Genomic DNA, 23,994 nt, shown 5'->3' with positions numbered 1-23,994 from the left:
ACAAGGATCAACACTCAGTCCTACATTGCATATTTTGCACTCAAAATACGTTGTTTGCTTTTGCTTTTCCTTGTTTTTAGCACATGCAACACATCTTTTCCTACCTTTATTACCTTTTCCATCAATGTAAATTTTCAGAAAATGTCTTCCAGTTAGACAGAAATGTAGAGTGTCCGGTGATTTTGGACAACATTGGTGGAATATCTGTTACTGCTCACATCAATATATGTATCATATGTAAAGTAAATACTTTATATACCAAAATATAGTGCCTGGGTCATTATATATAATGACCTTGTAAATCGAGTAAGAAAAATAAAAACGCTGGCTGTTTCCTGAGAAATGCAAACTAGTAAGAGACATTATGCGTCAAGAAAGCTGGTGGTCTTTCCCCTTCTGTAATAATGTTACTTTTTAATTAACCAAGAAAGCTTATGTTAAGTTTCAAAATAAATGGAAAAAAGGAAAACTGGTCTTGAGTTTTTCCATCAGGGAAATTCTGTGATGTCACACCTGCTATAGTCAGCTGAAGGCACTTTCTTAACAAAAAAGCAAATAACATAAATGAAAGCAAGAAGCTGGATGCACTTACCCACATTCTAATGACGACAAAAAAAAAAAAAAAAAAAAAAAAAAAAAAAAAGGCAAAGAACAAAAGCAAAAAAAAAAAAAAAAAAAAAAAATTCCTAACGAAATAAACAAAAACACCTGTACCCCTTCAATTCACAGGCACACTTATAAAGAGCCGTGATTTCCAGTTTGTTTATACCAATAAATCTAACAAACCAAAAGTACAGAACAGAAACTAATGCCAGTACATGAAGGGGAAATGCCATATGGATGAACCCATGTGAAAACAATTACCATTTAGCTCCATCTAATGGCTTTTAAAAATGCAGATAAATCATTCCATTTTCAGGTTACGTATATGCGATGCTGAGCTTCAGACATGGATTGCAGCTCTTCACATATACGCGACGCTGGGCTGGTAGGAGTGGAATCGTTACATTGCGTATACGTAACGCTGGTCCTGAAGGGGTTAATCCAGTTCCAATGACAGAAGAGTAACATAAAATTTTTAGGCTAGGCTAGAAATTATTAGAAATTATTTTCATCATGGACTGTAGATGCTCATCGATGATTTCTTACTAATTTTTAAACTTGAAAAAAAGATTTTCAGCTATAAATGTATTCTCAGACAGAGCAATTATTCTTAATGCAAAAATTCGGTGCTGAGCTTATTTTTTAAGAGTGCAAAATTATTCAAATATTTATCTTCAGATCTTTGAATAAGATTTATATCACGCTGTAAATTAATTAGGTAATTTATAAATTTTTTGACGAGTCATTCACATTCATTTTTAATGAAAATAATACAAATTTGGACTTAAATTACTAAAATCTTGAAATCTTTGCAATACCATATTTGCAACAAATACGTAAGTGAAATGTATTCATCAAATGCATGTGGCTCACGGGCCGCATGTTTGAGACCATTGAATTAAGTGCTTTAAAAATTTATATTTATTTATATTTTTAGGTTGAGATTCTTGGGGAAAGGTATAATAGTAATGAACGAACAAAGTTCGCCACTTTACCGTCACTACTACAGCGGCCTTTTACTTTCACTCCTGTCCGTATTTTAAGCATTTCATTAGTGGAGCCTGTGATATTTTACAACATTACAATTCCAAAGAGTGCTGGCATTTTTGAAGCTACAGAATTTCAGTTGGAAACTCGACTTTGCAAAGCTGGAAGCTTTGTAGGTAATTACATAAATTTTTAAATCTTTTTCTTTTCCTTTTATGAAATTGTTTGTGCACACAGATACTGATCAGAAAAAACATTGGAATAATATTATATAGTATGTGTTATTTTAATGCATAGAGGAAAACCGGCACTTTTAATATCCAACAGTCATAGGGGCTGAAGGTGAAGGCATGAGACGCAGCTAACACAACTAAGCTTGAAGTATCACAAATCTTTATTTTCACACATATCGAATTGTCTCTTTGCAAACAATATATTTTTTTATCATTACTGAATACAATAATTTTTATGTGCTCATTTTATAAAAGGAAAACGTCATTTTAAATAAGTAAGCATATCAGTACAGAGAAGTTTGCAGGGCAGAAATTAGAAAAGGAATGATGTAATTGCTCACGATGCAGTGCCGCAACTGTTTAATTTTAGGGTTTTAGTGCCCTTTTCAAGCAGTGTTATGTAATTTGGAAAGATCTCGAAATTGGGAGAAAGAATGGGAACATAAAATCTAGAATAGTCAATTTTGAGGTTGCCAATCATTATATCTTAATTTATTATATCTTACACATATATATGTGTGTGTGTGTGCAGTCAAACGAGTGAGACAGACTATATAACGAGCATGGCACCACAATTAACACTCAACAGTACTTGGAGCCTTCACAAAAATTGAAGTGCACCATCAAATCCAAATGCCTAGGACTGACAGACAGCCTATTTCTTTCACAGGATAATGCCCTGCCACATTTGTTACGCTGCAGATTCTTCCCTGGGAAGTGCTTACACAGCTTCCATTCAGTTCAGATCTCTCCCCTTGCAATTTCTATATTTTTGGAGCTCTGAAGAAAGACATTTGTGGCTGTTGTTTGCTTTGGATGAAGAGGGGCATAGCTGGATGCAGTCACGATTCCATAGGCAACTGAAAACATTTCTTTATGATGCCATTGACTGTCTTGTTTCACAATGTTAACAGTTATGGCAATTACAATACTTTTGAAATAGTAGCTAGTTTAACTATTGTTTTTTCCATCTGTCTCATTTTCATATGACTGCCCCTTTACAGCTAACATACACTAATGATAAAACCGAATTAACAAATTAATGTCATAAAAGTCAAAAGAGATTTATTACATATATGTGTATCATATATGAATTTTGCATTTTAATTATGTATTTATCTTGAAAATCATTCAATAAACATATTTATAGCCAGTATTTTGTTTTATTTGTTCTAATGGAAATTCTATGGTATTGCTTTCATTAAAGGATTTTGCAGCAAAATGCAGTTTGCACAACAATTTTGTGACAGTTTAGGAAAATCCTGTATGTGCCATACTGTGGTGCCTCAGCATACACCATTAATTTATTCCAGATCCTTGGATGTATAAGCAACGAATGCTTTTATTATGCAATGCTATTATATTATGCAGTTATTCTGCTTTCATAAAAAATATTATTATTGTAACACTGTTTAATACTAAAATGCGAATGCAGTGAGAGAAATAGCTGTTTTACATAAATAAAGTGCGACATGTATATAAATAAAAAATCAGTGCTAAAACTAATAGTGGGATTATAATATTAGTACTTATATTCATAAATGTTTTTAAAGTTCACTCATGGTGTATCACTGTGAAGGTGTCATTGATTTTCAATCTACTTCCTGATAAGCTATCAAGTTCAAGTTTTGTACACACTCTGTTGGTCCAAGACTTCTGTTGGTCAATGAAAATCCATTGTGGCAAAATGGCTTTTGCAAAATTTTATTTAGATTTTCTTTAATTTAATGTTTAAATGATTTTTCTCACATATCTTCCATTAACAAACAAACTAAACATATCAGAATTTGAAATTTTCATAGATAATAAAACCATCTTTTATCCTTCTTTTAAAACAAGAATGATTAAAAAAAAAGTATTAATTGAGCAGTTTTCTACATTTTCTTTAAAAGCATGTTGTAGTCGGATGGAGAAATAAAAGCATTTCTTGTGGAAAAATTTTTATTTTGCCATTTCTTTGAATTGGCGATATTTTTTTGTATATCTAATATATCTAACTATAAACTTTTTTAAAAAATTCATAATGTGTAATTGAGTCTAAACAACTAGAAAATAAAATACAATTAAAAAAAAAGAGGTTTTATGCAGTGAGCTTTTATTTAAATTGGGTAAGATAATAATGCACTAAAAGGAGAAAAATAATTTATTGTACATTTTAATGGGAATAATAGATAAAAGAGTTTTATTTATAGAATTCATCAACAGTTTTACATTGTGAAGGGTGGGGCGCACATGCATAAATTTAGAAAGATAATGGCTTGTGCATTTAATTAAATTAGTAGATTTCTTTATTTAAGCACCCTCACGCTTTTATTATTTTGTGATGTAGAATTACTTAATCTATTATTCCCATTAAACTATAAATTATTTTTCTTCTTTTACTATATTGTTTTCATGGCCCATTTAAAATAAAAGCTTACAGTATAAAAAACTTTTTTAAAAAAAATTGTATTATGATTTTCTCCTCTTAGTTTTTAGCTTTGGTTTGGTTTAGTTTATGATAGTAAAGCATACTAGTGCTATCTGCCTAAGGGTATGAATGCCTTTGTGGAGGACTTTTTAAGGGAAACTGGCTCGTATACTCGTTTAGTTACACATGTGGAAAAACGCACATGCAGCCAGTCCGTTTGCCTGAACTCAAACCCACATAATTTTTTTTGGTTATAATGAAAAGAGAGGGGAAATTGCACATGTAAATATGATAATTGATGAAAAGTATCATACATGTGTTTGCATTTTTATCAACGGTGAAATGTATTCAAAATGACTGCATTAATATTTTAGGTCAAGGTATCATCAAGATGCACATCCCATCGAGCAACGAAGTGTCGTTTTATCACATTGGGTAATAAATTTGTGATTTTTTATTTTTATTATGTACTAACATAAAGCTGTATTAGCTTTGAATCTCTGTGCTTTTCTAATGTGTAATATGTAGACCAGGGGTCGCCAAACTTTTTTGATCATCGCCCCCTATATAATTTTTTGAAATCTCCATAGACCCCCCACAAAGGTAATTTTCAGGTAATTAAAATAAAACTATATATTAGTCTAAATATTTAATAAATTAGAAACAGTAAGTAAAGTAGCTACAGATTTTTTACTTCTTAATGAGATGAGTGTGCCTGGTGTTTCTTGGCAAGGTTCGCTATATTGGGTTCGAAATTAGTCAATTTTAACTGTAAATCCCCTCGAAGCTCCACATTTAATTTATTTCTGTTTTTAGTTAAAATTGAATTAACGTGACTGAAACCGGCTTCAACCATATACGAACTTGGAAACGCCAGCATAAATGGCTGAGCCATTTCGTAAAGTTTCACATATTTTTGCTTTATATTTATATTAGTCCAAAATTTATGTATTGTCAAATTTTTAATTACAAACTACTCAAACTGGTCACAAGGTCAAGTTGTGACATCACGGTATACATACGAAAACCCATAAGGAAAAAAGGGGCAGATTGTTTTCTGATTTATTATTTTATTTTCTATAAAGAATATAATATTAAGTCAATTATAAAAATATTTTAAATTTTTACGTACACAGTTAGATATGTGTGATTTGCGTATTAAGAACTGTTTTTCTTTTGAGTCCCAAAAGACCCCCATTCGACCCCTTGGGTCAGATAGACCCCTACTGTTGTTAAATAGACCCCTAGGGGTCTATATAGACCACTTTGGCGACCCCTGATGTAGACGAAATGATGGTACAAAGGGCATAAATTTCAAAATGTGTTAGGTGGGTATTGATACCTTTGGCATAGCAATATCGTCAAGAAATAATTTTAGCCCCAAAAGCGGTATTAGACTCAAACCTCCCTTTTTTGTCTGCATTACTTTTCATATGTTTTGGCGACTAATTTTTGTCCCCAAATTTGGCAAAAAATCACCAAAAGTAGGGTCCAGTCTCTGTATAACTATAATTGATCCCTATATGTAACTGTAACCATATCCGGCCCTTAGATGTAATTTTAATCTTATATGCCTTCCAGTAATTTCAAGAAATGGAAGGTACTGGAGATTTCTCCGTGGCCAGATGAATTTTATATAAGATCAAAAAGAGCATATGCTCTCAGTTTTTCACTCGAGTAGACTCTAGAGTATTGGAGCTCTTCATGTGAGCTTCACTCTTTAGACTGCTTTGCATTATGTTGTCTTTAACATTCTTAGTAGTTCAAAGTGTAACTACTGATTCTACTTTGTGATCTCGAGAAGAGCTGTATAAGTATTTTTTGTGGAAAGTTTCAAAATTGTTTTTTTGGTTAAAAATAAATTTTATCAAGGCTATCAGCGGTTCTGTGTGCATTCGATGTTTTATGAAGCCATAAACACGCAACACTATATATTGTATGTATGTATGAACTAGGAATTCCCCAAAACTGATCCCTGTCAAGAAAAAAAAAAAAAGGCAAACTAAACTTCGCAGATATTTTTACAGGTGTTGAGATTAAAATGATAGGCAGCTGTGCGAAATGATGTAGTGAAACATAAATCACTTTTTAATAAATTAAAAATATATGTATATGATTTTCACTTCACTCGTGAAGCTGTTTAAAAATAAATGTGTATTCATGTATGTATTTGACATTATTATTTTGAATTATTTTAAATTATGTCTGATTTGTATGGCACGGCAATTTTCAGGATTTTTGGAATGGGATTGTAATCATCCCTATTTAATTGTAATAATACTTTAACTGTAGTACTAAGTGAAGTTAAAAAAGCTTTAAATAAATGGATGTTTGTATTTAGAATTTTAAATACAGGAGGAAGACATCCTTCATTAGGATTTTTTTTTCATTAATAAATTTTATGGAATGCGATTGAGTAATATGTGTAATTGTGTTATCTGTAGTAATTTTTTATTATTTAACTTCAATGAAGTAGTTATGGGTTGAAAAGTATATGAAAATCAGTAAGAAGATATTTTTATAAAAACCTTAAAGTTGACAGAATGTCAATGACGGGAAATTTGTTAGCATTATTACGGGGATTAATTTTAAGAATAATATAGAATTGTAAGAAAAGAATTCTACAAGCTTTCAAGGTTAAAAGTAGTAAGCTAAATTGGTTTCTAAGAGTAGTTTATTGAATTTGCAATTTAATGTTTGAATTAAACTACGTTACTGTGATAAATTTTTTCAACAAATGCTAAGGACATTGGAACATTGCATTTAATTTTTTTTTTTTACCTTGATCAACTAACAACATATATCTAACATCCAACTGTAGTAGCTGTAGTTGGAGCATATGTAACATGCTTCTGTTGCAGTTGTCAATAAACACAGCTACCTAATATGGAGTTCTGGGATTTCACTTGAGGTGAAAGATTTTGAGCAAGATAAATCTCAAGATAATTGTCTCATGATGTCTGAAGATTATCTCTAAGGATGTTTACATATACAGGGGGTTTCATAGATCATGGGACAAACTTGGAGGGGTGGTGGAGCATACTAAAACATGCATTTTTTGTATAGGAATGTAGGGTCTAAAGTGACGGGTTAAGGCAGGAACGCAATAAAAAAAAAAAAAAAAAAAAAAAAAAAAGACACAAGAAGAAAATATTTTTATGTACAAAATCGACGCAAAGTGCTTCTTTGCAGCAATACAGTATTCACAATAAATGTTCAAAAAAGGGAACACTAACAGTAATAGGAACTACAGCTGTGGTTGGCTGGCAATGCAGTGGTAGTGAGCCGGACAAACCACGATTCGATGCATCAGAGGATCATTCGCAACTCCGGTGTCAAGCGCGATGGGTGAGTTTATGCACAGAGAAAAGGCTGAGATGCATCTCATGTAGGGTGCTGCTAATGGGAATGGCAGAGCAGCGCTATGATTGTACCAGGAACGGTTTCAGAACAGGCGTATGCCGAAGCACTCAATGTTCGAGAGGTTGCATCAGTCTCTGTGTGAAAACGGGTCACTTGAAGCCACCTCTGACACTAAGAGTGGAAGAAGAAGTGCACAACAACCTCGCATTGAAGAATCCATCTTGAACATTGTGCATGAATCACCTCAGACAAGTACAAGAGCTAATGTACGTTGTCTGCAGCTGAATCATTTCACCATTTGGAGAGTATTGCATGAAAGTGGTTTGCACCCATAGCATTTGCAGAGATTCCAAGCCTTGCAAGAGACAGATTACCCTCTTTGAGTTCATTTCTGTCATTGATTCTTGCAGCTGTGGGCAGCGCAGGCAGATTTCCCATCAGATGTTCTATTCACGGACAAAGCAACTTTATAACAGGATGGCATCTTCAATAGCCACAACATGCACATGTGGGCAACTCAAAATCCATACGGCACACGTCCACATGCATTCCAAACCTGCTTCTCCGTGAATGTGTGGGCGGTTATTGTTAACGACTACCTCATAGGCCCATTCCTCATACCTGCACGTACAAATGACTTATGTTATCATATTTTTCTGTAAGAGATGCTACTGGAATTGCTGCAGGATGTTCCGGCTGTCGTTCGTGATCGCATGTGGTTCTAGCATGATGGTGCACCAGCCCATAACCACATGCGGGTCCGAAACTACTTGGATGGGACATTTCCAGGCCGATGGATTGGCCGTGGTGGAACCGTTCGATGGCCACCCTGTTCGCCAGATCTCTCCAGCTTGAATTTTTTTTATAGGGTCATCTGAAGAGCATCATTTATGAGACTCCCATTGACTCACCAGAGGATCTCGTTGTACGACTATCCATTGTGGCTGCAAGGGTGCGCAAAATGCCTGTCTTTTTCAAAATGTTCGTCAGTCTTTTCTGCGACGTTACCTAGCATGTATTGCTGCTGGTGGTCGCAATTTTGAACATTTATTGTGAATACTGTATTGCTACAAAGAAGCACTTTACGTTGATTTTGTACATAAACATATTTTCCTCTCGTGTCTTTTTTTTTTTTTTTTTTTTTTTTTTTTTGCGTTCCTGCCTTAACCTGTCACTTTAGACCCTACATTCCTATAAAAAATGCATGTTTAATACGCTCCACCACCCCTCCAAGTTTGTCCCATGATCTATGAAACACCTTGTATATGCCCTAGTGTTATGTATATATTATCTTCAAGAAATGAATATGATGTTGTAGACATATCCTGTGTTCTCTTCGATATCCTTGCCCTAACCTATATTGATTTTTCTTTTGGCGATACATGATCATGATACTATCAAATCTCCAGTAGCAGGTTTGATGGATTGGTGTTACAGAATTATCATAGCATTTAAGTGTCATTTGACAAATGTAAAAAAAAAAAAAAAAAAAAAAAGACAATAAGAGGTTGACTACTCTTTTGATATTTGTGTTGTAAAAAGCAGTTGTGAGAGATTTATCAATCTGAAATATCATTGACAGAAATATACTGACTTTATGAAATATACTATATACTGAATGCTGATTTTCTCATTAAATTAGAGATTTAGAGTTATATTAATGGTAGTTTTTATTCTAAGTGGATATTATAATTAGTTGCATTGGATCAATTAAAATGAATGCTAATATAATATACAATGTAAAATACTTTTGATAAAAACTTGATCATCTAATATTTAATTTTTTATTGTAAAAATATTGAAATTTTAATATGTGTGTACAAACCTTTGTTATTTAATAATGAAGAATCTGTATGGATGTGTGTATTTTCCTCACATTGTGGAAAATTGTCGGTAACCAAACCACCAAATGTTGAACGCACATAGTCCTCCACCTGAACATGTGCACCTCGAAACCAAAATTTGAGTTTCAAATTGTTTTTCATTTATGTCGTATTTTGTAAGACTTTAATGTATTTTTTATTAATACACTCAGCGATTTAAAAGAGAGCTGGAAATAAAAACATTTTTATCTCAGGCAAAAGGTGATTTAAAAGAAGTTGACAATCTTAAGAATATTTTTTTCACGTCTTAATTTGATTGATTTCAATGAAAATGCATTCAAAACATGAGATATCCAATTAGAAATATTAAGTATTTTTGTAAAATATCCCCTAGTTGGATTTGTTCCATAACTGAACTTTTGAATTATTATTTACTTTCTAACTCTTTAATTAACTGCTTTGTATTCCTGAAACCTGAACCTTAAAAATTTGTATGCATGTAACTGTCTGTATCTGTAGCTTTGTGAGTAGAGTAGTTCGGCTCTTGCTCCCATGCATACTCATAACTTATTTTTGTTAAATGTAAATAATGTTATGTTGTGAAAGATGATGAGTGATTTAATTAATTATGCCAGTTAGTTCTTTTCCAGTGTAGCACAGACATTAAAAATGTTAGATATTATTTCTTTTTTCATGATAACTATTTTGGACTGCTGGCCTTGCAAGCTGCTGGTTTAGTTTTTAAAAAGGAGAGCTTATATTACAAAGGCAACTTGCCTGTCTTAGATCAGTGCTTCTGGTAAAATTTGTAACTGAAATTCTTTATAATTTAGGCATTGTGTCTCAATTTAGTCCATTAACTAGCCACTAGATTGGGCGGTGAGCGAAGAGGAATATGAATGTAATTAAACGAATTCAAGCTAAATCTTTAACTTTGAAAAACAGTCATAATCAACTTTACTTTTGTTAAGAAACGAAAATGTAGTCTTTAGGTTTAAATATAAGAAATCTAACCAATTTAAAATAATATATTCCCATAACTTTTGGGAGTGTTTTAGAAATAGCAAATGCAAAAATTGTTTCTGATGATCTGGCAGGTTCAAGAATATAGTAAATTGTTTTCTGAGTACATTAGAAGACTGATAATCTGGAAAGTTCAAGAATATGGAAAATTGTTGTTTCTTAAATACAAGAGAATTTTGTTATAATTTGGCAAGTTCAGGAACATGATAATTTTTTTTTTTTCCTAAATACAGTAAAAGTTTGGTAATCCAGGAAGTTCAGGGTATCAGTAATGCTGAATTATACTTATGTCCAAAATTATTTTTATATGCATAAAATCATGAATTTCTCAAACTATGAAATATTATTTTGTGTGGAATGATACATATAAATAAAAAGAAATCCAAAACACTACTTGTGACATAAAACTGCAGCATGAACAATAGAAATGGTAATAATATGTTGCAAGGAGAGTTCGGTTAAAAAAACAGAATAACAGAAAAAATATTGCTTGTGAATTTAATATAAAATAGGATCTCTCCTGACTTGTACACATATATCATGATGTATTTTCATGCTAGCAATAATGGTGTTAACCATAGTTTAAGAAATTAAGCTTGTAACTAAATTCCACATTCTCCAGCAATGTAGCCTCCAGCTTCCTTAGGAAGAGGATGTTTCAGTGCAACTGCTTTTCCAGAGAAACTCTCAAAGTTCTATATAGAATTGGGATCAGGAGATTTTGCCGGCCACGGTATTCAAACAGTGTTTACAGTTTCAAGCAATTCGTCAATGAGATTTGCTCGATAGGAAAAAGCATTTTCATTCCATAAATTAAAATTCAGTTCATATGCACCTCTGAAAAGTCTTACATAAGGCACTAAGAGTTCATCTCAATATCTCTGGCCAGTCACAGATCTACTATTAAAAACATGTTGGTCCATTGTGCCCATACCTTTACACCTACATTTCTGAAAAGGTCACTTTACATAATATTTGAAGGAAAATTTTGCATTCTGGACTTGTACACATATATCATGATGTATTTTCATGCTAGCAACACACTTATAACACTTATAACACACTTATATAGATTATACACACTTGTAACACTTATAACACACTTATAGATATAAACACACTTAGAATCAATTGTTAAACTAAACCTTGATGCCTTGGTGAACATGGGACCATTAGTTTTCACTCCAGTTCTGATGTTCTTAGCATCAATTAAAGCGACCTTTTGTTTGTTGTGAAGATAGTGAATGACATACCTTTGGCTTTCTAGTGTAAAGAACTTTCTCATTAAGCCTTCTGTGTATTGTTTGCCATGATTCAGAAATTCCAATGGTGGCTGCAAGCTTTGAATTTAACTGCTGAGCAGTAGATTTTCGATTACAGTGGGCAGTTATTGCCAGATATCGATCTTGAGAAGCAGTTGCTGTTCATTTATGACCTTGTCCAAGCCTCCTTGCAATGATTTCAGAACTCTGAAATTGTTTCCATAGCTTAAAATCTGTCTGTCTTGAAATATTCACACATCTCACTGCTTCTGTGATTATATGCCTTGCTCCTAAACGGCCGATGATTCGCCACCTAGAGGCTTAACGGTGATACTTCAGAGACATAATAAATCATTTTGAGTCCTTACACACTGAAATCAAATGTTGTATTGCAGAAATTCAATCTGATATCTATTTTGTGCAAAGTGTTTGATTTATTTATTTAACTCTTTGATTTGCACATCAAAAAGCGTGTGATCACCCTTCATTAGATAATGCTAATTTGGTTTATTTTTCATGCATTTCGTGCAAAAGTGGATTACTTCGACAGTGCTTATAAAGTATATGTCTCTTAGGGAGACAGGCTCACAGGATAATTTAACGCACATGCAAGGCTCTCGTTTGTAGAAAACTGGTGAGACAAAACCGAATGGCTAGACACACTCAATGCCACTAAATCAAGTTGCTAATAATCATGGCACAACATGGCCTGGAATAAGCAGACACGCTTTAAAACTAACTTCCAAACTCTTGCTTAAACAGCACTTCCTTCTACTTTAATCTAAATAAACACTCACTGTCTGATTTACATTCTGGAATGAAAAATGTGGGTGAAAAGAGATTAATAACAAAGTGCTGACTTAAAATGAGCTATTAGTTAAATCTAAAGTTATTACTTAGAATTATTTAAATTAGTTAGACCTAAATTTAAATTGCTGGTAATGAGGAAATCCGCTGATGCAGAAATCAATTGTAAAGTCCTAAAATACATCTTAGCAACAATAAATAAAATGATAAACCAAGATTTACAGCTTAAAAATGCTAACAACACATAATGTTCACCATCTTCTCCTGAGGTATGTGGCTTGAAGCAAAACAATGTGTAGAACACTTTATGAAAACTATTTAGTGGGAGAGAAATGGTAACCTTCAAAATGAAGCATAGCATCTTCTAAATGAAGAATTAGTAACCAGTAGTATTAATTACTTTAGAAGGGAAAAAAAAAAAAAAAAGGTCTCCTCGAAAACAAAGAAAGTTTCAGTAAGGGGTGTAAGATTATCGTAGGATTCTCTTACAATGGGAAATTAAAAATAAGAAGAGTTTAAAACAGTGTTAAAATAAATTCTATTTACTATCATGAGAACGTTTTACATCCGATGTTTGCAGAAGAAATTTCATTTCTTTATCCCAGTGACTTTCACAGAGTGAAACTTCATCAAGGCAAAAGTGAACTGATGATTCCGGATTAGGGGTTTTTCTGGATTGTAGATCATCAATTTAAATTTGGTAAGATGGCATGCAGAAATTATGCAATTAAAAATATGAAACCGTAATTTATGAAATAAAGAGCAATTATGATCTAAAGGGTATCAAAATTTACAAAAAAAAAAAGCTTAATATTTATTTTTTTACTTTAATAAACATTTCTATCAATGTAAGTTGTTTAAGTTGCTTCGTTTTTTGTGCTAATACTTTCTTTTTAATTCTATAAATAGACATAATTTCTTGTTCAGTTGCAAAGTTCCACTGTTCAAGTCCTGTAATTGCTGTGTCGAGAATACCAACTAACTGGTCAATAAAATTTTTTTCATTTTCAATAACGTTCTCTGTTACTTTCTTCACTATCGGAAGCACACATGAATAAAAGCTTTACTGACTTTACGCGCATGCGTAAGTTTGTGGCTTTGACGTCCGGATTATAGATCATTCCAGATAATGGACGTACGGATTACGGACGCTATACTATATTACATTCCTTGAAAATATGGTAAGAGATGCATGTATTGCATATATACCTTTTAATATATTCCTGTGAGGTTTCCTGACATTTTACCTCTGAACTATTGTGCATTTTGTGTATATATATATATATATATATATATATTAAAAAAAAAAAAAAAAAAAAAAAAAAAAAAACTTTCGAAATGCCAATCCCTTGCAATAGATGGACTTTGGAAAGAAGTGGAAGAGAAATTAATACCCCTGAAAATTTCACGACAAGCCCTTCTATCATAAAAATCACAATGCATACGTATTGTGCAGAAAAAGGCTATCAGGTCAAACATTTAAAGAAGTTCTCTTTATATTTTAAACATTTATTAAATGGCCCAGAAATCGTTCTTAACACCTGTAAATACCATATGTACGTTTTATATGATTTTTTTCCATTTTATTATTGTTACAAATTTTGCTTTGATTGCTAATTTGATTTGATTTGCTAATTTAATACCTACAAATTTGTTTCAGAACTTCACTGGGTGGCTTAACAGTTATTCCAATGAGGGTAAATCTTCTGCCATCAGAGGTAAGGAACCGCAATGTCAATTTGCAGTTGATTCTGGATCCCGGATGCAGCGTCGTGCTTTCTGCAACTTTCCCTTTAAGTCATGTTGCTAGCCAAGTAAGTATTTTATGCTTTGTTTGTCAAGTGAAGTTTTCTTTTTTTAATTCTCCCCAGCAGAATATGTTGAAGAAAATACTTGTATATTGGAATATAAAAATAAAATATAATAGTTGTTTTCTGAGAAACATTTGCATTGCTAGTCTTGGAAGTGTTGAGCCTTTTATTCATGACATATTGTTACTATCCCAAGTCTCAGAGTATAAGAGTTGCAGTGGTCAGGCTGAATACTGTTTCACAACTGGCATTTGAAATTAGTAGACATGCAAAAAGTGTTGGAATTCTTATACTGAGATGCAAAGTAAAGATGAGTGCTGCCAGGTTAATGATGCTGACTACCATACTAAAAGGCCCAAGTTCTGATCCGAGAGAAGGCATGGATGTTTGTAAGTGTCTGTGTGACAAGGGGTTTTTCAAAATGTACATTGAGCCGAAATCCTTTTGAGAGGTTGTGGTAAGGGAAGAAGGGTAGGGGATCCTTCTAAATTCCATCTGGGTCAGTAGCAAGGTCTGATGATATATAATATGCCTAGATGGGTGCAAGGTGTTGGCCTTGTTTCATCCTGTACATGTGAAAGGGAGGGAATTCTTGCAAAACTGCATTTCATTTTACACTTTTATTCCAATAAAGGCCAAACTGCTATGCAGAGCCGTGAAGAACTTTTTGCTGTTTATGGGTAAAGTATGTTATTAAAAGTAAGGCCAAAAGATTGTTCAGTCACTTACCTTCTGGAAAGTCCGTGTTCAAGAATCTCCTTTGATGCTCAAGATGATCACTTTCCTTCAAACCAAGCAAATTATTAAATTGATGTAACACAATGAAGCATTCTTTCCTAAACAAATATTTTTAATTAATTTTTTTTATAAAAAATAGTTTTACAGTGGTGCCATATATACAGTGACTGTTCTCCATAACAAATATATTCTCGGACTGAAAAATATTCTACATAATGAGTTCAATATTTTATATGCAGAAATAGTTGGTCATCTGGAAAGTTCTGTGGTTTTCAGATCAAAGCATATTTTCTTTTAATTATTTTGGTACTGTAATAAGGAATGACCTTGATTGAAGTGGATGTCTAAATACGGTCTTTTTCCCTCACATTGCGTAGTTCTAACATATGTTGTTGCATAGTTGTTTTTGCAGTGCAGTGCTAAGTGTTGAGAACCTGTTCATTTTTATTATATTATGCTCTTTTATTTCCAAGAAAAAAAAAAAAAAAAAAAAAAAAAAAAAAAAAAAAAACATTACCCAGAATGCTCATAAAATTTGTGTTGAACCATGTACAAAATGCTGTTTCTCATGGCACAGTTTGAAGGTGTTAAGGTGTTTCAAGAAGTTTAGGCATCGAAATTGCAGCCTTGAAAACGAGGCCCATTCTGGATGATATCCCCTTTAAACATGGCCAGTTAAAAGAAGCTATTGCTGAAAATCCACATTATAATTATCAGAAAAAATATATATACATTATTTAATATATTATCATGAATTGTTAAGCAGATTAAATATTTTTTTTTAAATATAGTACATAATCATTTGAAGATTTGGTATGTGAACCACTATTATATATGAGTACCCTATACTTTGACAAAGCAAACTGCATTTGCTCAAGTTTCAGAACATAATTGTTTACTGAAAAATATGAAGAAGAATATATTTTTTGAAACAGCACATTACTGGAAGAAAGAAGTGGTTGCCATACAGTAATGTTACATGAAAAGATGCCCACTGGCACCAAATATGCAGCAAAATGATGGCAAGAAGCACTAGTCATAGTCATAATGTTTTAAATTCCTCTTTTGTTGCTAAGACTAGTAAAGTCCATGTATAGAGACACTGGTAATAAATTTCATAAAGTATCAGTGGTAGAAAAAGGGGTAGATGACTGTCATCTGTAATTTCCAAAATTGTGAGATTTTGCAACTGTAGTGCGATATACACAGATAATTAAAATTTTACTTTTCTGTCTCTCTTAAAATTCTAAGAGGACCACAAGAACAGGCTTCGAGAACCACAAATTAAGAAACACTGTTACAGTTACTCAGATTCATTTTTATGTTGATTGTTTTATTGTCATATTTTCTATTATGTATGTTATATCTGATAACTGATTTTCACATAAATTTCTAAAAGTTCTATGATGGACATACATATCTTTTAAGACCTGTAATTTTTTTTTACAGTTTGTGAAATTTTATGGGACATATATCGTGGGATATACAGTTGCTCTTCTATTAACATTTCTAGCAGGCCAAATGAAATACATTGGTTCATTAGGTAAATGCTTTGTTTATTTAATCCCTTTGTTGCTGCTTTATAATGATTATGATATTTGAACGACCACTATTTCCATTAAGGAAGGGAAGAGAGTCATGTAAACAGGTGTATTTTAAGAATTCATTTATAAAAATTGAAAAGGTTTATTAAATTTTGGTAAAGAACATCGTAATATTGACAATAAGTGTTACAAGAAAACAATTTTTTATTGTAAGAATTCAAAATAGTGGGCTGCAGCTGCTTAAAGTTGACCTCTCTTTTTTCTGTTGTTTTGTAGTGTTGTATGTCGTTCTAACTATCTGAAACCAAAAGTCCAAAATTTTTTCATTAAAATGTGATATTATGCAGATCTTGTACCTAAATTTAAGGGGGATTGAAAATTAAAAACTCGGAGCACATTTAAATAAACAATATTTGTGATTGGTTTCGTAATGGTATTTTAAATTCAAGATATGATAAGTAAGTTTAGGAATATTTGTGTGAAATTTGTGTGTGTCATGTGGGTGATATCTGTGTGAAATTGATATGTAAATTAATTTTTGAGCTAGGTTGCAAAGCTGTATGCAAAAAGTCATATCTTGAGAAAAACACATTTGAAGATTTCAACAGGAAAAAGTAGTATTTAAGATTAAATAGACATAACACTATACAAGCTTAATCTGCAATGCCAGGGCCATAAACATACCTTCCTACTTTGCAAAATTGTCCATTTGAGCTGCCAAGCTGTCTTTTGATCTGTTCTGTCTCCATGGAGACTAAGGCTCGATTTTTGGTTTGCAACATTAAAATTACATTCTTCAGATGTTAAATGAAATTAATCAGTATGTAATGTTCCTCACTACTTGGACTATGCTGAACATAGAGAACTTAGTGAACTGTGTAGCGACTTCGCTGAGTTCGAGTATTTGACAATAGAGTCCAGAGAAAGGTTAAAATACCCTTTTATTCATTCAAAGAACAGCACAGTCACCCCCTTCTTGGGCATATAGGGAAGCTTCCACTCCTGCTTCAAATCAAGGTAAGAAATATAAGAAACTAATCTAATATTAAACTAAACTGACTTAGCCGAAGTTAGACTCAATTACCTTATGTAGTTGGCCCTTAATTAAATTAGCCAGCAATTATCAACAGGAACGTACAATACGACCAAGCATAGTAGGTTCACTAACGAAGTAGCCCAATGACAAGCATGTGCCACCTAAAGTATCGTAGTTAAGTAAGCTGAACCTTCCTTAAATACTCCTTGTACCTCATTTACAGTCAACATGATTCGAAAAACTTATTCTGTTAGTTGTAAATGGGAAACCAGAATTGAAAGAAAAGGGTTTCAAAATTAAAAATAACTGTTATAAAATTAAAATACACCTTACAAGCAATTAAAAAATGTATAAAAAAAATTAGATTCTACATGATCCTCTCTCCTTAATATCATGGAATTTTGTTAATTTTTATCATGTTTTAAAAGTCATAATGTTGTAGTATATGCATATCTATCTATGTATATATACTATATATATAAATGTGTGTATGATTGGATAGTTAATATTACTATTGGCTGCTTGAGTTTTAGTTCCATTAACATCACCAGAATTATGTATATACCAGAATATGACATGGATTAATCTAGAAATGACATAGTGCAGATAGATTACTATTTTCAGAATTGAGAAGGGAAATTTGTTGCTAATTTAATCTTTTACGTATTCTTTATTTTTCTTACATATATATTTTTCTTCCTTCTTAGGTACAATATCACCTTTCTACAAAATATTTGGTCAATATCCAACATTTCTGACATTAGTTGCTGTGCCATCATTATTGTTCCATTGTATCTGGTATGATGTTCTTGTCCTCATTTCTTTGAAAACCGTCCTTATATTTTATGTTAAAGATTTTTTTCATTTATAGTACTGAAATTTTACAACTTTCTAACTTCTCTACGGCATGTAATTAAATTTTCCCATCCTTTTAAATTTCACTTTTTTCACTATTTTTGTATCTGTTAAACAATTTTAGGGAAGACAAATTTCTTCAAAATTGAAATAAAATATTTAACAGTTTTTTTGTGTTGTTTAATATTCATTATAATTATTATAAATGTAATTTGATGTGTAAAATGAGCTATATCATATTTATATTGCATTTTTAGTGTGTTATGCAAAGGTACGCTGTGAAAAGGGGGGACAGTTCTATATCTCCTGTTTTACTGGGCTGATTGACAAAATTCAAATTGCGTTTTTCATGTCTCGAAAGCTCGACTTAATATATATATTAGATGTATATATGGCACTGTTCTAATATAGGTATTTTGATACAAAATCGGACTTCTTCTGAAATGACATGCCAATTTTTTCCAGATTTCTATTCTACAACTGAAATGATGCCAAACTACCAAGTTTCGTAAAAATCGCGTGAATAATTTTTAAAAAAGTAGCTCTTGAGATTTTAGTTCCTGAATGTTAATTGAATTTGATATATAATTATTAATATCTCTTTTTTAAATTAAATTTACTCGATTACTTCCAGAACTCGAACCTAGGCTTAATCCAAATATAATTCGTACATGTTTTATGATTTATTATTAAAATTTGTATTTTTAAGTGTTTTTAATAAATTTTTTGAAAACATTTTTGTATTATAATTTATAAAATTTTTAACATCATCTTAAAGTAGATGTATTTCAAGGCACACCTGCAAAAAATTAGTTCAAAAGTTTTCTAAGATATACATCAATTTACATATTGAAACATTTCGAAAATTGGTATCTTTTTTTTTTTTTTTTTTTTCGAGCAATAATAACGCCAAATGTGGCTTACACATTGTGTTAAAATTATTTGAAAGTATGAATGATGACTTTTTCCCATTTGTCAACAATGAAAAAAGGAAAGGAAGATAGGTTGCTATAAGTTAAGAAGTTCTCCAAGTAAATTATTCTTGGCAAAAACTGAAAAAAAATACTCCAAGATAAATTTTTGAATTTATAGCACTGAAAGAAAAATTTTTGAAGATAAATTTTTGAATTTATCTGTAAAAATTCCTCACCAAATTTTACAGAATTTAATATTTAGGCATAATTTGAGTCATAGAATCGAAATATGAAAAAAAAAATTTGCCATGTCATGTCAGAAAATGTCTGATTTTGTGTCAAAATACCTATGTTAGAATGATGCTTATGTATAAATCTAATATATATCCTCAGTCACGCTTTTTAGATATGAAAAACACAATTTGAATTTCATCAATTGGCCCAGTAGGAGCGGGAGATATAGAACCCCCTGCAGTGTACCATCTTCTGCATTTTCAGTGAAAATATGAAAAGCATTGTTTTTAAATACATGTGTTTAAAATGACCAGTTATAAGTTATTAAACATTGTTATCAGAAATACTTAACACGTGGGGCCAAGATATAAGTATTGATATTAATAAATCAAACGATCAGAGAAGAAAAATTTAAATGTAAAAGGTTTTTTAAATTCAGAAGTTGATTTAATTGAATGATGATTTTTAAGTTGCTTTAATTGAAACTAATATACAGAGGGTTTTTACATATTTTTAGAATGATTTTGAGGCCGTTTAATGGAAAGAGTATTTTTTAAATGTTCGATCCGATGGCCTTTTTTTCTGCACCATGATTTTCATGACAGATCTTTTTGTAAAATTTGCATTCCACTACTTTCCGGAGTCTGTCCATTGTGATGGCTTTGCTTTTTGAAAGAGCTTTTTTTTTAAGAGAGGCTTAGTACTAAAATAGTCCATACATATTCATGTGAAAAATCAGAGGAATTCACAGGAATATGTATATAAGGTGTATGTGCAATACCTATGTCAGTCTTAGTTTTTTCAAGGAATGCAGTGGTATTTTCAAAGTATGACTTGTCGCTTTGTCTTGATGAAGGTTCACTCTTTGAAAGTCATTGGGATAAAGAAATAAAATTTCTTCTGTAAATATGGGGCATAAAACTTTCTAAAAGATGGCACATTGAAGTGATTTTGACACTTTTTTCCCCTCTTCTTAAATACCAGTTTTAAGAGAAACATGCAACAATCATATACCCTTTATTGAAATTTTTGAATAGTTTTCATAAAGCGTTCCACAAATAGTCTGCATCAGGCAACATGCATCGGAAGAAGCTGGTGAATGTTATGTTTTTTAGCTTTTTTAAACCATAAATCATGGTTTATTATTTTATTTATTGTTGCTGCAAATGTATTTAAGGACTTAATAATTGGTTTCTGCACTGTAGATTGTCTCTTGTTACCAATGATTTAACTTTAGAAATATTAGGAATAGTACCTATTTTTTTCCAGGTATTCATTTGGAGTCTTCTTTCCATGTAGAAGTAATGACTGACAGTTTTTCTTATTTCAGATTAATAATTAATTAAGTATGGAATAGGAATATTTCTCTTCGGTAAGCGCATGAACGTATCCTTCCATCTACAGTTTGTTTGCATGCAACATTTTGAAAGAAGAATAAATCTAAAAGCAGCAAACGATTTTTCTCATCTCAAGTAATAAGCTGTTGCCAAAAGTGTTTATTCCAAAGCATTTGCTTTTTCTATTTGTTTACTGAAATCATTCTAAAAATGTGTGAACACCCTCCTTACCTGGATGTTATCTTTTGAAATGTCATATACATTTTTCAAGCGGAATATTTATGCAATTGGCTTAAAATATGAAAAACTGTGCAAATATCAAATAATGCTTTTAGTTACAGAGGTAATCTGTATTGTTTTAGAATATTTATATAATATTTAACACCTGTATTTATTAATTTTAGGGCTCAGGGTTACTACTTACCTCTTTTCCCTCATCCTGATGATATTGCTATATGGGATAAAAGTTTGTTATCGGCGTTTCTGTTACGGACATTATTGTATCTCATATCTTGTGGATTAATAGTTACTGTCTATATACTTATGGAGGTTTTCATGAAATTTTTCTCAAATTTTTGGATTTGGATAAGGCACAGGTACATAATTTTTTTTTCCTTCTGAATATTTTATTCAACTTCATCCCAAATCACTGTTGTTTAAGTATTCTTGTAATAACATTCTTGTTAATAAATCTTTTTTTTATAACATATCTCTATGTATATGTATCGAAGGAGATGAAATGCAATCATACTCCAATTATTGTGAATTTTTGGGGGGGGAGGGTTAACTCCCCTTGAAACGATTAACTCTCTTCCAAGAAATCAGTAATAATTTACTTTCTTTTTTATGTTCTATCTTATTTTTATGTAGGTACTATTCTTATTCTTTTTTTTAAATGTATGATTTTAATACATACCTCTTCAAATTTTAAACTGCTTTTAAGTTATAAGGTATTTCTCCCGCCTTTTTAGCATGCCTTCGGGGTGTAGCGGTCAGCATGCTCGACACGTATTCGAGGGGTACGGGGTTTGATTCCCGGCAAAGGCATTGCTCATTTTTCATGTCTCCTGCTTTGAAATAACCAATGTCTCTACAGTGGCACCCGAACTAAAAAAGGTGGTGGATGATGATTCTGCACAACCAGGATTTGTCGCCTAGGTCCCGTAATCCCTAGTCGCCCTTTAAAAGGCAGAGTATATAAAGTATTTCTCGCGCCTTCTTAGCATGCCTTCGTGGTGTAGTGGTCAGCACGTTTGGCGCGTATTGGAGAGGTTTGTGGTTCGAGTCCCAGTGAGGGCATTGCTACTTTTTTTCATCTCTCCTGCTTCAAAATAATCTAATGTCTCTACAAAGTTTATTACAAGTTTTTAATAGATTTACCTCAGAGCTTTTAAGTATTAAAATTTTCTAATTTCAGTTTGCAATAATTTTACATTTCCTTTCCTAGGAGATAATCATAAATATAAAATTAATAATTAAATTTATATATATGTACTCTACAGTAGCATAGCTGTAGATAGGAAAGATTCGATTACATTTTTTAATATTATAAAGCTAATAATAAATTAATAAATTTGTTGCCACTCTGATATTTTATATGTACGGATTGAATTTTAAATTTTGTAAATACATTATGTTATTAATTATAAAAGAGTTTTATGTCTGTTTTCGAATACTATAAAAATTAGAAATAAAATTGAATGCCACAGTTAGATAGTTCAAAATTGCAACATAATTTATTGCAACTAATCATTTCATTTTGAAAACAAAAAGCAGTTATGTAATATATTTTGCACATTATATACCATTAGTTCTGCTTCTTCTGATTTTTCTGTTTTCTCTATGCTTACATTTTCACTTTATGAATGTTTTTACTTCACTATCTTCTCTTTGTTCTTTAAAATTGAAAATTTTTTTGCCAGGTTCCGTTTTCCAGCGGGTTTTTTTTTTTTTTTTTCCCATTTTATTCCCCGTTCCACTGCATTGTTTATTCACAATCGTACTGTCACCTTGCATCCCTTTTTCAGATTTATTTAATTTTTTATCCTATTATGATGTTTCCTTCAGCAAATTTTATAGTTTCAGTTTGCTCTTTCATTGATAACATAGACACAATCTATATTCAACAAAAGCAGTACGTGGGCAGATATCTGAATTCTATACAGTCAAAAGTCGTTAATTCGGACATCCATAATTCGGAATGATCTATAATCCGGACCTCAAAACTAAAAACTTTCTGCGCATGCGCCGCGTTGACACATGTGCATAGCGTTTACGCATGCGCGTAAGACCTTTTACGACTGCGCATATGAGTGTGCACAAGTGCAGAATACGTTTTCACGTGCGCGTTTTATGTATAATGGACGTATAAGCTAAAATTATCTAATTATCTATTTCAGTTAATGTTGATGATTGCGTTGTTCCTTAATTCTCGAATTGGATCCGGCTTATTATTTTTTGCAGACTGTAAGAGCAATTTTATAAAAGTAAGCTAAACTTTCGATTATATCAAATAGAATTTCCGATATATATTTGTTAATATGTAAAGGATCTAAAGCGAAAGTATGTTTTGAAATCCGAAATCTGTTTATCAATTTCACGCTGCTCGGCGGGGGGGGAACGCCGCATGAATTGGAAGTTGATCTGTCAGCACTATCCTTATCTTCAGCGCAGATGTTTTTATTTATTTGGCTTATAATTCCGTACCAAATGTAGTATTTCATCTCGATATGCTCCGTCTTTGATATGATTTAAAACAAGTTCCTCGTCATTATAATTCGCTTCCGATAGTGAAGAAAAGTAACAGAGGTTATTGAAAACAAAAAAATTTTGATTGACAAATTAGTCGGTGTTCTCGACACAGCAATTATAGGAGTTGAACAGCGGAACTTTAACTGAACAAGAAATTATGTGTGTTTAATAGAATTAAAGAGAAAGTATTATCACCTGAAACAAAACAAAACTTAAACAACTTACATTGAAAGAAATGTTTAATAAAGTAAACAAATAAATAT

At 31.9% G+C, this 23,994-nt stretch overlaps 1 protein-coding gene across 3 annotated transcripts in view; it reads left to right on the top strand.

Moving 5' to 3' along the window:
• PGAP1 (GPI inositol-deacylase) overlaps positions 1–23,994 on the top strand; it is a 127,965-nt gene that overhangs the window by 80,868 nt on the left and 23,103 nt on the right. For all 3 annotated transcript variants that reach the window (XM_035369072.2, XM_035369073.2, XM_035369071.2), the window contains exons 15-20: positions 1,541–1,766; positions 4,608–4,668; positions 14,172–14,325; positions 16,510–16,603; positions 18,348–18,438; positions 21,385–21,576. In XM_035369072.2, the coding sequence (XP_035224963.2) occupies positions 1,541–1,766; positions 4,608–4,668; positions 14,172–14,325; positions 16,510–16,603; positions 18,348–18,438; positions 21,385–21,576 (818 nt within the window). The remainder of the gene's footprint in view (positions 1–1,540; positions 1,767–4,607; positions 4,669–14,171; positions 14,326–16,509; positions 16,604–18,347; positions 18,439–21,384; positions 21,577–23,994) is intronic.

The sequence above is a fragment of the Stegodyphus dumicola genome, chromosome 3 (assembly GCF_044657685.1).
Source record: "Stegodyphus dumicola isolate Sdum_Otavi_A_Nest chromosome 3, ASM4465768v1".
Taxonomy (NCBI): Eukaryota; Metazoa; Arthropoda; class Arachnida; order Araneae; family Eresidae; genus Stegodyphus; species Stegodyphus dumicola.
Note: the sequence above shows the minus strand (reverse complement) of the source record. Positions and strands in the feature narration are given on the sequence as shown.